This window comes from Phyllostomus hastatus, unplaced genomic scaffold (assembly GCF_019186645.2).
Source record: "Phyllostomus hastatus isolate PE091 unplaced genomic scaffold, TTU_PhHast_1.1 phas_contig_5, whole genome shotgun sequence".
Classification (NCBI taxonomy): domain Eukaryota; kingdom Metazoa; phylum Chordata; class Mammalia; order Chiroptera; family Phyllostomidae; genus Phyllostomus; species Phyllostomus hastatus.
Window position 1 is genome coordinate 955,991 of NW_025333897.1, and position 14,877 is coordinate 970,867.

A 14,877-nucleotide genomic window follows, 5' to 3' on the forward strand; every position below is an offset into this window, starting at 1 on the left:
TCACCACAAGGTCACACAAAAGCAGATCAATGCTTGCCACACGTGGTGTCACACAAGTCTCGCTCCGCAATGCGGTGTTACACACAGAGGATGGCAAATGGCGTCCACAGTCATGCTGTCCTTTGGGGTTACTCAGTCCCACAGAGTCACACGGACACATAGGCACACAGTTACAGTGTCAAACCCTCGCGCCCACACTGTCCTCCCCCACTTTCCTTTTGGAGGCCCTGGGGCGTAGTGTGAGTCCCAGACCCACCTCCAGGCCCTCGGAGAGGGGGCGTGCCCCAGGAGAGACTGGTGGGCGTGGCCCGCTGTCGCCCTGCCCCCTGGGTGGGGTCCAGAGCTCGAAAGGGGAGCACTGGGGCCACCTTTTCTTGTCCATCATATACGGCGACACCTCCCAGTCTAGGTGGTGAGCGGAAGGGCCGGTGCCGGGAGGCACACGAGACGCGCTCCGCCCACCCTCTCCCCAGCTGGAGAGGTGGCCTGTTTGTCCCCGCCCCTCGGTTTGAGCGAGTGGCCCAGGGGCGGGCCGAGGCGTGGTCCTCCGAGTGGTTCCTGTCCAGTCCCTCCCGCTAAAGAAGGGCGCTGAGGGCAGCCCAGCAGTCAGTCGGTTCCCGCGCGGCCGGACACTCTACGACCTCGCGCCCCCACGACCTCACAGCATGGCCGTCAAGAAGATTGCCATCTTCGGCGCCACCGGCAAGACCGGGCTCACCACGCTGGCTCAGGCGGTGCAAGCAGGCATGAGCTGGGGCGGGCGGGAGATGTCACGGGGTGCATAGGCACCAGGAAGGGGCATCGTGGGGTCGAGCTGAGGCCTTTTGGAGCCGTCAGTGCCTTGGTGTGTCAGGGGCGCCGAAGTGGGGAACGCTATGAGGTCCAATTTTCTGTGAGTTAGAGCAACAGGAATTGGCCCTGGGAGGCTGGGGGACTCTGATGACAGGTTTAAATCCCGGCGCTTATGACAAGTGTTGTTACTGTGGCCACTGGTGGCTGCATGCCCAGCGGGGCTCCCAGCCCTGCTTGCCCTCTAGCACCCCTCTCTCATCGCACGCACGTGTTAAATCCTCACAGCACTCAGTGAGAGGTTGGATCTTGTATCCCGTGGCTTCACAGATGAGAAAACCGAGGTGGAGAGGAAAGTGACTTACCCATTGTCACACGACTGGAAAGTGACAGTGCTGGGATTTGAATCAAAGCTTTTATATATATATATATATTTTTTAATATTGTGCTATTTTTTAAAGATTTTATTATTTATTTATTTTTAGAGAGGGAAGGGAGGGAGAAAGAGAAAGAGAAACATCAATGTGCGGTTGCTGGGGGCCGTGGCCTGCAACCCAGGCATGTGCCCTGACTGGGGATCAAACCTGCGACACTTTGGTTCGCAGCCCTCACTCAATCCACTGAGCTACGCCAGCCAGGGCTGAATCAAGTTCTTAACCGCCCAAAGCCTGCTAGCTCGTGGCTGGGACGGGAAGGCTGGAGGTGGAAAAGTCTGGAGGACGGGTTGCTGTAACCATCTGAGGGAGAGAGGATCACGGAGACAGACATGGTGGAGACGGGGACGTTGGGAAGTCTACAAGGCTAAAAATCCAGAGTTGCCCCAGGGAAGGGGGCGGGAAAGGGGATGATGGTTGGGCAGCCTTCAGCCCCTACTGTCCAGACTTCACCAAAACCCAGCCGGGCCTGCAACTTACAGATATAGGGCCCCGCCCTTGCTGGTCTTGGCGACTCTGAAGATATTGACTATCTGGGTGCCCCAAAAGGGTGGAGGCCCCCAAGATTCCACTCTATGCTACCTCCTAGCCCAGCCCTCCCTTGGAGAGACTGCCTGAAAGCTCCCCACTAGGCCCACTGCTCTCCCCCTCCTCAGGAAGACCTAGTTTGGACCTTGACTTGTGGGAAGGAAGAAACAAATTTGCTGATAAATATTTGTAAGAGGGAGAAGTTAGGAACTGCTGAGTCACCCTGAGGAACCGGGTTCTCTCTCGGTACAACCTTTTCCTTAATCCGGAATTCCACTGAATCCTGCTCATCCACCCTGCTGGTCACAGCTTGGACTGCATCCTGGGGAATTGAGAGCTGGGGCCTAGGGAGGCCTTGCCTTCTCACTGTGGCTCAGACAGGTTTCCGCACAGCTCAGCGCCTCGCTGTCGAAAGAGCTGGGCTTTTCTTTACCTCGGTGATTCTGTGCGGCTGCATCCTGACCTATGTGGACTCTGGTGCTAGCCTGCCCACACTCAAACCCCAGCTCTGCCACTTAGCCACCTGTGTGGCCAAATGCCTGGGGGCCTACGTACCTAGATGTCTGTAAAGCAGATGAAACTTAGCATTTGCCCTGGGGCTCTGGTGATGATGAAATAGGGTGGCACATGGAAAGTGCCGAGAATCGCGTTGAGCACTTAACTGGTGCTCAGTAAGCACTGCCTGGCTGAGTGAACTCAGATCCCAGTCATGTGATCCTGGCTGAGCTATGTACAACTGCCTCAGTTTCCTCATTATGATAATACCTACTTTGTAGGGCTCTTTCAATCTGGTGTTTTTCAAACTGGGTTGTAGTGATGTCTGACATATATGCGGTTGGTCACGACAGTGTCTGAATGTATAGCACGTAAAATACTGGTTTTATGCGTCTGTGTGTACTGGATGAGGCTGTGAAATAGATTTTGTGTAGAGGATTGAGATTGAAAAAGCCTAAAAGGGGTATGAACTCTGAAACTTGCTCTCAACTAGTTAGGAAAACACTATAGATGTGCTACACATATGATTATATATGTATAAATATATTTATATACACACACATCTAATTAGGTATATTACATATACATTTATATACACACAGACATAGAGAAGGGTAAAGCAAAACTAATGTGAAAATCTAGGCCTTGTTGCTTTTCTATAGGTCTGAATTTATTTCAAAATAAATAATTAACACAAAACTGTAAATAAAGTAAGAGGTTTGTAAAAAAAAAGTTGGGAAATACCTTATACATGTTTTTATTCTTTGTAAAGGGTAAAATCTGTGAATTCTAAACCTGTTTGGTATGGTAGCCACTAACTTATTTTTAAATTAAAATTGAAATGTCGATTGTATTAAAAATTTGGTGTGGAAGGGGAACCACATTTATTTGTAAAAAGAGCTTAGCACAGCACTTCTAATAAATGTCGCTGCTCACCGATAATGTAACAATCGGCGGGCGCCCTTGTGCTGAGATCTTGTGTCAAAGCTCTCGCTGTCTGTGAGAGCATGTGTTCCCCCAGATGCCCACCGTTTTCCAGGACCTGTTTGAGCCGGTGCAGTGGCAGTTAGCCTCCACCCACACCCACCTGCCGAAAGACTGTGCTGCTCCCAGATGCAAGTGAGGGCAGCACAGGTTTTGTGTCATCCCCAATGAAAGGTGGTCACACGGGATGGGGACACTGGGGATTGTGACCTTCACTTTCTTTACTCTTTAAAAAAACTAATTTGTCTTCCAATTATGGTTGGCATGTAATAATATATTAGTTTCAGGTGTACACCACCGTGATTAGACATTTATATAACTTACAGAGTTGACGATCTTCACTTTCTAAAGGAGACTGAAGGAGTTTCCTTACTGGGCCCATGGGGCCCTCGGTTTACTGCAGGTCAGCATCAGCAGGGCCCTGACAGGAAGCACGAGTGGCTGGCGGGGCCTGGGGAAAGAGGGTAGAGGGTGCTCCAGGCAGAGGGGACAGCGTGTGCAAGGGCAGGAGGAGCACAATGTGTTTGAGGAACTGAAAGACGTTCAGTGGGTGAAGAGGACAGTGGCTGCGGCGCAGGGTGGAGAGGAGGGCAGGCCTGGTCATAAAGGGGTCTTGAAGGCTGGCAGGAGGACTTTATTGTCTCAGGGCACTGGGGAGGATCTGAGTGGGGGGCGCTTCTGTGGAAGGTTCTGTCTGGCTGCTCTGTGGAATGGGGACTGGAGGGGGTGACAACTCGGGTCAGGGCCCAGAGCGGCCTAGGCCAGGCCAGGAAACAGCGCCGTGAGGTGGCTGAAAGGCATGGTAACAGCCAGCACCCACAGAACGCTCACTCCCGTGCCAGGCACACCCCTCAACTTTTCATTTGTTTTCGTTTTGTATTTTTATGACAGCTTTCTTAAGATACCATTCACACACTGTACAATTTGCCCCTTTAAAGCGTACAGTTTGGTGGTATTTCAAATATTCACAAAGTTGTGCAAATATCACAAACAATTTAGAACATTTGCATCGCCCCAAAGACACCCCTAGAAATCACCTCCATGCTCCCACCCAACCCCTCCCCCAGCAGCCATCGATCTACTTTCTGTCTCCATAGAGTTGTCTGTTCTGGACAGTTCATACATGTGGAATCGTACAATATGTGGTTCTTTGTGACTGGAGTCTTCACTTAGCAAAAAAAATCTTTTCCAAGGCTCACTCATGTTGTAACAAGTATCGGTGTGTTATTTCTTTTTATTGGATACATTGTATGAATCCACCACATTTTATTTATCCATTCACTTGGTGGACATTGGATTGTTTCCACTTTTTTGGCGATCATGAATAACGTTTCTTATGAACATTTGTGTACGATTTTTTATGTGGATGTGTGTTTTCATTTCTCTTGAGTGGAATGGCTGGGTAACCTATGTTTAACCATTTGAGGAACTACCAGGCTGTTTTTCCAAAGTGGTGACACCATTTTACATTCCCCTCAGCATTCACTGTACGAGGATCTCAGTTTCCCACTGCATACCAGCATCTATTGTCTGTCCTTTTATTACAGACCTCCCAGTGGGGGCGAAGTGGTATCTCAGTGTGGTGTTGGTTTGCATTTCCCTGACAGCTGATGATGTTGAGTGTCTTTTCATGTGTTTATTTACCATTTGTGTATCTACTTTGGAGAAATGTCAGATCTTTTCCCAGTTTGTAATTGGATTATTCTCCTTTTCCTTATCAAGTTGTGGAAGTTCTTTATACATATATATTAAGCACAAGTCCCTTTCCCAATATATGATTTGCAAACTTATTCTCCCACATTGTGGGTTGCCTTTTTACTTTCTGGAGAGTGTCCTTGGAAGCATGTGGGTATTTAATTTTAAGTTGTTGTTACCTGTGCTTTCAGTGTCATAGCTAGGAGTCTAATCCAAAGGCACAAAGATTTGTGCCTATGTTTTCTTCGAAGTGTTTTATAGTTTTAGCTCTTATATTTAGGTCTTGTGTCACTTTTAAGTGAATTTTCATATGTGGTATGAAGTAGGGATCCAACCTCATCCTTTTACGTGTAGATAGCCAGTCATCCCAGCACCGTTTGTTGAAAAGACTATTCTTTCCCCAATGAATGACCTTGGCACCTTTGTCAAAAATCATCTGTCTACATAAACTTTTAGTTACATAATTTAAACTGACAACAGTCCTATAAAGTAGAGACTATTATTTGTGTCACTTTACAAATGAAGTCCCTGAGGCCCAAAGGGGTTGAGTGAATCGCCCAATGTCATTCAGCTAGCTAGTGATAGGGCTGGAGTTCAAACTCAGGGTTACTTTGAGAATTAATGAGTTAGTATATGTAAAGACACTTGGCACCTGGCACATGGTGAGTATTGGTTGCATATTTATCATTATTATCATCATCATTGCCCCATAGCGTAAAAATCTCCTGCCGTTTGTTTTTGAAGTGGATGATGACAGATATTAAGAGAAATGGGACAATATCATTGTTTTTCTTCTTCCTCTGTTATTGTCAGAGTAAGAGATTAATTGTCTGACAGATGATGACCAATAAGGTTTCTTTGCTAGTATCATTATGAACCTGCAGGTTTTAATACGTTGATGTGTTTCTATTGAATTCAGAGCCCCATCATTAAGTGAGCACTGTCTCACCCACTGGCCCTTTCCCTGCCCCGGCCCAGTGGCCATCTCTCAAGGAGCTCTGGTTCACTTTTCAGGAAAATGACATATAGAGGCTGACTTCATCAGCTTGGGCTATTATAACAAAATGCCTTAGAATGGACAGGTTAAATAGCAGACATTTCTTTCTTTTTAAAAAAAGATTTTATTTACTTATTTTTAGAGCAGGAAAGGAAGAGAGAAAGAGAGGGAGAGAAATATCAATGTGTAGTTGCCTCTCACACACCCCCTACTGGGGACCTGGCCAGAAAGCCAGGCATGTGCCCTGACTGGGAATGGAATCGGCAACCCTTTGGTTCACAGGCCCGCACTCAATCCACTGACCTACACCAGCTGGGGCCAGGCATTTATTTCTTATACTTGTAGTTCTGGGGGGTGGGAAGTCCAAGATCAAGGTACCAACAGATTTGGTTTCTGGTGAGAACCTTTTTCTAGGCTTGCAGATGGCTGACTTCTTGCTGTGTTCTTACATGATGGAGCGAGAGAGCCCTGGTTTGTCTTCCTCTCCTTCTGAAGACATGAATCCTATCATAGGGGTCCCATCCTCATGAAGGCCCCACCTCCAAAAACCATCACTGTGGGGTTAGGGCTTCAGCGTATGAATTTGCAGGGAATATAGTCAGTCTATAACAGAGCCACAATTAGTCATTTTATTTTTTTGATATCACCATTTGCAATACACCTGAACATTAACATCTTTTGCTGTTGTTCAAAACAAAGGAAAAACAGGTTGGTTGTGAACTTTAAAATGGGTGTGTATGTTGGAGGGGGGACAGGAATTATCAAAAATTCTTTTGGGAGGTAACATATCAAGGCGATGATTTCTTTAATGACCACTGGGGCAGGACCCGGCCCTCCAGAAATAAGGCGTAAGGACGAATCCCAGCTCTTGGCACCCTTTGGGCAACTCCTGTCTTCCTCCATGCCTCAGTTTCCTCCAGGACTGTGGTTGGGGACCAAAGACCAGTGTGACACCAGGCATTAACTCCTTAGTTGCCAGAGGGCATAAAAATCAAGGGGGGGCGGCAGAGAGGTCCTTGAGGCACCAGTGCAGGTAATTTCTGAGCTGGCAGGAAGGAATGGCCCATTTTTAACAACCAGCTGAATACCAACTGTGGGTATACCAACAAAAATGTCTGGAGACCACTCCCTCAGAACAGGGGGCCAGAAATGTATTTGAAGGTTCATGGCCTCACCAGGACCCAGCCCCTGGAGCCCAGGAGTGCCAACCCACAAGCCTGCTGACCTGCCTTTCTGTCCTTCTTGCCCACAGGTTATGAGGTGACAGTGTTGGTGCGGGACTCCTCCAGGCTGCCCTCGGAGGGGCCCCAGCCGGCCCACGTGGTAGTGGGCGATGTTCGGCAGGCGGCTGACGTGGACAAGACCGTGGCCGGGCAGGATGCTGTCATCGTGCTGTTGGGCACCCGCAATGACCTCAGTACTAGGCCCCCCCTCTGCCCACGGCCCACACCTGCACCTCGGCCCCCAGCACCACCCCCACCCCCAGCCCCACCCCTGCCACCACCTCCACCACCGCCGCCTGCCAGTGACAGCCACTCTCTGTCCTCTCTAAGGTCCTACCACAGTGATGTCGGAGGGTGCCCAGAACATTGTGGCAGCCATGAAGGCCCATGGTGTGGACAAGGTCGTGGCCTGCACCTCGGGTGGGTGGTAGGGTCGTAGGGGTGGGGCTGAAGGGGGGTTGGGTAAATGGACAGGCAGCCCAAGGGCCTGTGCAAGGTGGCATCGGAGCCATCCCAAGTCACTGTGCAGTTATCAAAGATCAATTGAGTGTCTGAACCTTCCTGGGAGATGCCAGGGACATGGTGGTGACCTAAACAGCCCTGGGCCCTACACCCACAGATTTCACAGGTGACAGGGAAGTGGTAAACAGAGCCATCATAAAACAGTGATGGGCCACAGCTGTCAGGGGCAGGATGGGGGGCTGAGGCAGAGGGTTTAGGACTGGGATAAGGGGCCTAATCAGAGGGATCAAGGCTGGGATTGGGGTCCAGGCAGATGGGTTAGGGCTGGGGTTGGGGGCCCAGGAAGAGGGGTCTGGGCCGAGATAAAGAGAAGCCTAGGGTACTGGGAGCCCAGAGGAGGTGCTTAACAGCTGGAGGCAAAGTCAGAGAGAGCCTTCTAGGGTAAGTGACAGAGCTACAGATATGCAGACCTAGTCTCTGCCTTCACAGAGCTCCCCATTTAAGAGGCAATAGACGTTGAATAAACAGCTGCCACAAATAATGTAAAAAGAAGGCTGTGGGATACATGACAGGAGTAGTTAATGCTGACAGGTAACAATTATTGAGTACTTAATGTATGCCAGGCACCATCTGAACACGGATGAATGCCACTTCCTCCTCACAAAACTCCTTTGAGGACTCATGCTGGCACATAGTAGGTGCTCAGTGAATAGTAGCTGTTGTCCCTTGTATAGCTAAGGGAGTGGAGACAGTGGAGGCCCATCAGCTTACCTGAGATCACACAGCTCACAGCTGCAGAGCTGGCATGTGATACCTGGCTGGCTGTCTCCACAGTCCACACTCCTTGCCTGGTCCCTCACACCAGTCGCCTCCCAGAAAGGGAAGTGACGTGAGGGAGGGTTGTACAGTGAGACAACAGGGTCTCTGGGCAGAGGTATCAGCTGTTGTGAAGGTTGCGAGGCCAGAGCGAGGCTTCAGCAGAACTGGTGAAGGAGAGAGTTGGGTGGTGAGGTCAGAGGGCTGATGGGGTCAGATTAGGTGGGTCCCTGTGAGCCCTGATGGGGACTTTGCTTTTACCCTAAATGAGGTCGGATGAGCTCCAACTCCTCTGGATGTTCACAGGCCCCCTGTGGCTGCGTTCGGGGGAGCAGATTGGGAGGACAGAGGCAGGGAGACCATGGAGGAGGCTGCTGCCAGGGTCCAGGCAGGAGGTGACAGCGGACAGAGCAGATGGGGTGGGAAGCAGTCAACTCTTATGTGGGCTGTGGGGGAAAGAAAGACCGTTTGGGCCTGAAGAAACTGGAGGACAGCAGTAAGCCCCTGCAGGCTTTGGTCCTGGCACAGTCCCCAGAGGGCCAAGCGCCTGGCGGGGCTGTCCTCACTCCTCGGTTGATGCTGCCCTGTGTCCCCCCAGCCTTCCTGCTCTGGGACCCGGCCAAGGTGCCCCCGCGACTGCAGGATGTGACCAATGACCACATTCGGATGCACAAGGTGCTGCAGGATTCAGGTCTGAAGTATGTGGCCGTGATGCCGCCTCACATAGGTGAGTGAGGCTAGGACCCAGTGGCAAGCTCGCCACCAGCCTGCCCCTCCTGTCCTCTGGAGACATCTGCCAGGCCTTCCTGGCCCATCCAAAATTGCAAACCTCCCCCTACTCTCTCTATCTGCTTTGCTGCTTGATTTTATTCTCCTTTCTAATATACTTTTTGGTTATCTCTGTTGAACAAACCAGTCATATATTATGACTTTCTGTCTCGGTGCCGGGAGCTGACCCAGGGAGAGGCTCGCACCTGAGGTTGCTCAGTAGCTGGGAGTGGAGTCCTATGGAAGGCTTCCTCTCAGACACGCCAATGGGTGGTGCGACTGTGGCTGGACACCTGCACTCGGCCTCCCCTGGGATCAGGTCCCTCAGTGCTGCTTCTGCTGCATTCTCTTTAATAGAAGCGAGTTCCATCCTGGCTGGCATAGCTCAGTGGATTGAGTGCGGGCTGTGAACCAAAGTGTCGCAGGTTCAATTCCCAGTCAGGGCACATGCCTGGGTTGCAGGCCACGGCCTCCAGCAACTGCACATTGATGTTTCTCTCTCTCTCTTTCTCCCTCCCTTCCCTCTCTAAAAATAAATAAATAAAATCTTTTTTTTAAAAGGTCTTTAAAAAAAATAGAAGCAAGTTCCTAGGATTGGTCCAGATTTAAAGGAAGTGGACTTCCGCTTCACCACACGTCACATCATTTCTTTACCTTACTTAGTGTGTTTCCCTCACTAGGATGTCAGCTCTTTGGAGGCATGGATCTTGTCTTGTTTAGATTACAGCCGTGATCCTGGTGCTTAGAACAGGGCCCGGCATATAGTAGATGTTTAGTAAATGTTTGTCAGATGAACTAACACAGGGGACCCACCTCTCGTGGTGTTGCTGTGGAGGGAACAAGCAAACATCTCCTGCAACCTCTTTCCCCCTCCCAAACCTGTGACCCACACTGAGAGTCAGACACAGGGAGAGAGCCATTCATTCCACAGATGTCTCTTGCATTTGACCTGTGGGCCTGGCCACCATCACGAGCACTGGTGACAGAGCCTCGGCTCTTATGAGGCTTACATTTCTATTGGGGGGCGGGATAAAGATAGATGACGATATCTCCACAGTGAATGAATGAAGAAACAAGCCCAGTGAAGAGCGTAGTAATGGCAAGAAGCACAGGCTCTCTAAGGAGACAGCTTCCTGCAGCAAGGGAGGGAGTCGGGTAAAGGTCTGAGGGACGGGAGGACTGGGATAAGGAACAGCAGTGCAGGTACTCAGAGGCCAGACCCTAGGACCCCGCCACTGTTGCCTGCCCACCAGAAGAATAGTTCTGCTTTGTCCTCTGCTTTCTGGGGCCCCTGACAGGAGCGGGAAACGACACACCCCAGAGGGCCAAACAAGGCTCACAGTTTAGATTTGGTTAAGTGACCGTGTCAGGACCCTATGATCCCAGGACCCTGAGCTTTGTTTGAATCAGTGAAGCTGCCTAGTGGAGAAGCTGGGTGAAAACCCCAACCCCTGGCCTCCCAGCCTCAGTTTCCTTTTCTGTAAACAAGGCTCATCGTATTGCTTCTTGGCCTGCTAGGTTTGGAATAAGTACCCAGGGAGGGCATGCCTAACAGTCATTTAACACAGAGTACTTTTTTCAGTTTTTTTCTTTTGTATGTGTGCACGTGAAAACTTCAAAACCTCCAGAAAAGTTGAAGGAATTAAAGTGTATGAATACCTAAAGTTCTTCATTGAGGTTTAGTTTTTAATATATTGGCCTTATTTGCATTTTGTCCTATCTTTCTATATATAACTGACTAGTTATCAATTATCTTTGCATGTGTTTAATATTTTATATAGATATTAGTATTTTGTTCAAATATTTTATTTATTTATTTTTAGAGATAGAGGAGGAGAGGGAAAAAGAAAGGGAGGGAAACATCAATCAGTTGCCTCTCATATGCACCCCCCCACAACTGGGGACCTGGCCCGCAACCCAGGCATGTGCCCATATTTTTTAAAAAGATTTTATTTAACTTTTTTTTAGAGAGGGGAAGGGAGGGAGAAAGAGAGGGAGAGGAACATCAATGTGTGGTTGCCTTGCAAGCGTCCCCTACTGGGGACCTGGCCCACAACCCAGGCATGTGCCCTGACTGGGAATGGAAGCAGCGACCCTTTGATGCTCATGCCAGCGCTTAACTACTGAGCCACACCAGCCAGGGCTCTCATTAGTGTTTTTCACAGAACAATGTGAGAGCGAGTTGCAGACATTCTCACACTTCACTTGTAGAGCCTCAGTAGAAATCTTCAGAGAAGAGTATTTGTGTACAAGCCACAGGACCGTAAATGAGCCAAGGAAATTGACGTGAACTCTATCATATCATTTAGTATCCATGTCCTATTCAAATTTCCCTGATTGTCAACAAATATCTTCCAATCTTCCCCTCCCCCCTAGTCAGGATCCCAATCGAGGATCCGCTCTGTGGTGCGTTGCCACAATACCTTAAATCTGGAGCAATCTGTCACATCTTTTTTTCCTTTTCATGTTTCTCACAACATTAACCAGGCCTGGCATCTTTTTAAATGCCCACCTTCTGGATTTTTGGTTGTGTTCTCACAGGCGCAGAGTAAACATTTTAAGTAGGAATGCCGGGAGAGTAAGAATGCACCCAACTCCAGGTTGTGCCTGTGCTGGTGTGCTGCCTTTCATCCCTAAATTCAGTTGCTTGCTGGAAGGTATTATTTTAAATTATTATAATGCATCCATGAGATTCCTTGCAACAGCCAGGTCGTGCCCGTCCACTGTCTGCATTATCTAGGAAAGACCGAGCTGTGTCCCTGGAATCAGAACACACCAACTCCATGTTCACAAGGTCAGGAAAATGCACTCTCCCAGTGCCCACAGAATACAACCCATGCCCTGACCTGTGGGACTGGGACATGTTCCTCGGTCCCCCCAGAGGGGTCCCGAGATTGGAAAGCATCCAGACGGAGATACCCAGAGCCAATCGAGCCTTTGGCACTGGCATGTGACTCCCTCTCTTCAATATTCAGTGTCCTCACTTGTAACACAGAGTTAATAAGTAGTTCCTGGTCCATTTTCTGTGTTATTTCTCCCAGTCTAACATACTGTCTCCTGTACCTTCCTATCTTATTAGTCGTCTCTGCTTAGCAAATGTCTGCATGCTGAGAGCAGGGATCTGTGTCTGCTTTGTCCCTCGCTGAGTGCCCAGCACCTGACACAACAGGTCATCAATAACGATCTGTCGGATGAATGAAGGGAAGGGTATAGATTAGTGCCCTGCTCGTGGGGAGGGTTTCATATGTTGTCAGCTCTAATACCGTTTATGCTGGGCATACTGCAGGCCCCCGGAGCCATCACTGTAGCGACCACATGTTGGGGGTTGGAAAAAGCGCATCTTCATCCGTCCCCTCTGTCTTTACAGGAGACCAGCCACTGACTGGGGCCTATTCAGTGACCCTGGATGGACACGGGCCCTCGAGGGTCATCTCCAAACATGACCTGGGCCACTTCATGCTGCGCTGCCTCACCACCGATGAGTACGACGGGCGCAGCGTCTACCCTTCCCACCAGTACAACTAAGGCTCTTGTCCCTGTCCAGGAGGACAGCATCCTGGGAAATGCAGAACAAAGGAAGGAAGCAATAAATTTTGAGCCAAGAGTTTCAGATTATACTAGAAGGCCCAACTCTGGCTGTGGGTATCTCAATGACTCTGTGTGCCCTGTGTGTAAGATTTTCTGGGTATTCCTTCATTCATTTCCTTAGTTACAGTTTATTGAGTCATTGTTCCCCACCTGGCCCTGTGCTGGGGACCCCATGGTGACTAAGGTAGCTGTGAGCCTTGCCTTCACACATCTCACAGTCTAATGGTGACAACCCACAGTGGCCATGGCTCTGATGGAGGAAGCACAGAGGGCAGTGGGAACCCAGAGAAGATACCGCACCTAACTTGGGGAGCAAGCAAGGCTCTGTTGAACAGGGGAGTTCCCACCTGCAATCTGGTTTGGGAAGAATAAGCCAGGAAGAGGTCCTAAGGTGTGATGGCATCCTGAGCAGAAGGAAGCACATGAGCAAAGACCAGGAGGCTGGAGAGCACACAAAGAACTAAAATCAATCCCCTATAGCCAATGATTATTTTCTCAGAGATGAGGAGTGGTCAACCCAAGAGGCTGTTCCCTGGATGCTAAGTTGTGCAGAGTCATTGTAAAAAGTTTGAACTTTATTCTGAGGTTTTATGCAAGGAGGGAAGCAGGGGACTGATTGGTAGGGAGGAGGCACAGTAAGGTTTGGGTCTGATAAAACTCCCCTTGGATACTGTGTGAAGGTGGGTGGGAGCAGGGTAAGAGTGGAGGTTGGGAGCCCAGGAGGAAAGGACAGAAATCTTGAGGAGGGGAAGAGAGAGTGGGTGGAGCCTGATGGGAACAACTAGGTGGGTGGGGAGGGCAGCATCCCTGAGGAAAGGGAGTTGCGAGCTGGAGGCCAGGTTACAGTGGGGCCTCTCTGAGATGAGGAACCTAGAGGAGGGACAGGTTTGGAAGGAGGGAAGGGAAGCATGTCCCCTTCCTAATCATGTCCCTCTGAAATCTACTGTCCCTGCCTTTATTCCCCAGAGACACCTTTCCCAGGCCTGAGTGAGAGCCGCTCCTCTCTTGCTACCTCCAGCCTCTTCCCAGGTCCCCTGCAACACCCTCTCCCCTCCTCCCCCTCCTCCCCCACCAGCAAAATCCATTCTAGTCTTACAGTTTCTACAAACAGTGTAAGATGACTTGGTTGTCAAATTCCATCCAGTGAGAAGTGGCCTTGGGTAACCTGGTGAAAACTTGTGGGGGTGGGGCACTACTGGTTCATACTTTGTGGACCCTAGCACTGTTTCACTTCTGCCTTCTTTATCTCTGCCACATTGCCTGGGCATTTAACAAGCTTTTCCTAGGCTCCTGCTTTGTGTCCAGCCCCCTGATAGGTGGTGTTGTGACCATACAATGGATGATAGAGACAATTTTGGTACCTGTCATCAGCAGACCCACAGTCCAGGCTGTGACAACTCAGGGCCAGGATGGGGGAGACACAGGACCCATGGGAGCCAATCCACCCTGGAGCATCAGAGAAGGCTTCCAAGAAGAGGAAACCTTTGAGATGATTTCTGAGGAGAGGCAGCCTAGGAAGTGAGGGTCTATTTTCAGAATGGGGAAGCAAGTTTAAAGATCCAGAAACCTTTTCTAAAAATTAATTTTTATTGAGGTAACATAGGTTAAATTATACAAATTTCAGGTGTACATTACAATTCAATATCTATATACTGTAATGTGTACTCACCACTAAAAGTCTGTTTCCGTCCCTTACCATATATTTGACTCCCTTTAATTCTCATTTGTGAGTACTTGCTGTGTAGCTGGCAGTGTCGTAGGTACAAATTCTCTGTGTTCAGGGTGGTGGAGGGCACCTGAAGCCATTTTAGAAAAACTCAAAGTGAATTGGTGTGGCTGGGCGGTAGGGAGCAAGGGGGAGTGTGCATCAGGCCAGACCTTGAAGGGCTTTGTGGCACAAGTAAGGAATTTGGACTTTGTCCCCAGCGAAGTAGGGAGCCATGAGTCAGTCTGCAGCAGCGGAGGTGCAATCCTGAGAGAGGCAGGATGGGGTGTCGGGAGGATGTGAGATGGACCGGCCACCAAAGTTCTTGCTAAGTAGTCTTGAAGATTAAGGAAGCCCCGGAGGTAAAGTTTTGGGAAAAGCCAGAGAGAACAA

At 49.6% G+C, this 14,877-nt stretch overlaps 1 protein-coding gene across 1 annotated transcript; it reads left to right on the forward strand.

The window, feature by feature from the left end:
• Window positions 1-440: 440 nt before the first annotated feature.
• BLVRB (biliverdin reductase B) lies at window positions 441-12,845 on the forward strand. The gene is made up of 5 exons (XM_045846791.1): window positions 441-744; window positions 7,175-7,339; window positions 7,476-7,565; window positions 9,022-9,150; window positions 12,559-12,845. The coding sequence occupies exons 1-5, from the start codon at window positions 666-668 to the stop codon at window positions 12,714-12,716; spliced, it is 621 nt and encodes a 206-aa protein (XP_045702747.1). The 5' UTR covers window positions 441-665; the 3' UTR covers window positions 12,717-12,845.
• Window positions 12,846-14,877: the final 2,032 nt, after the last annotated feature.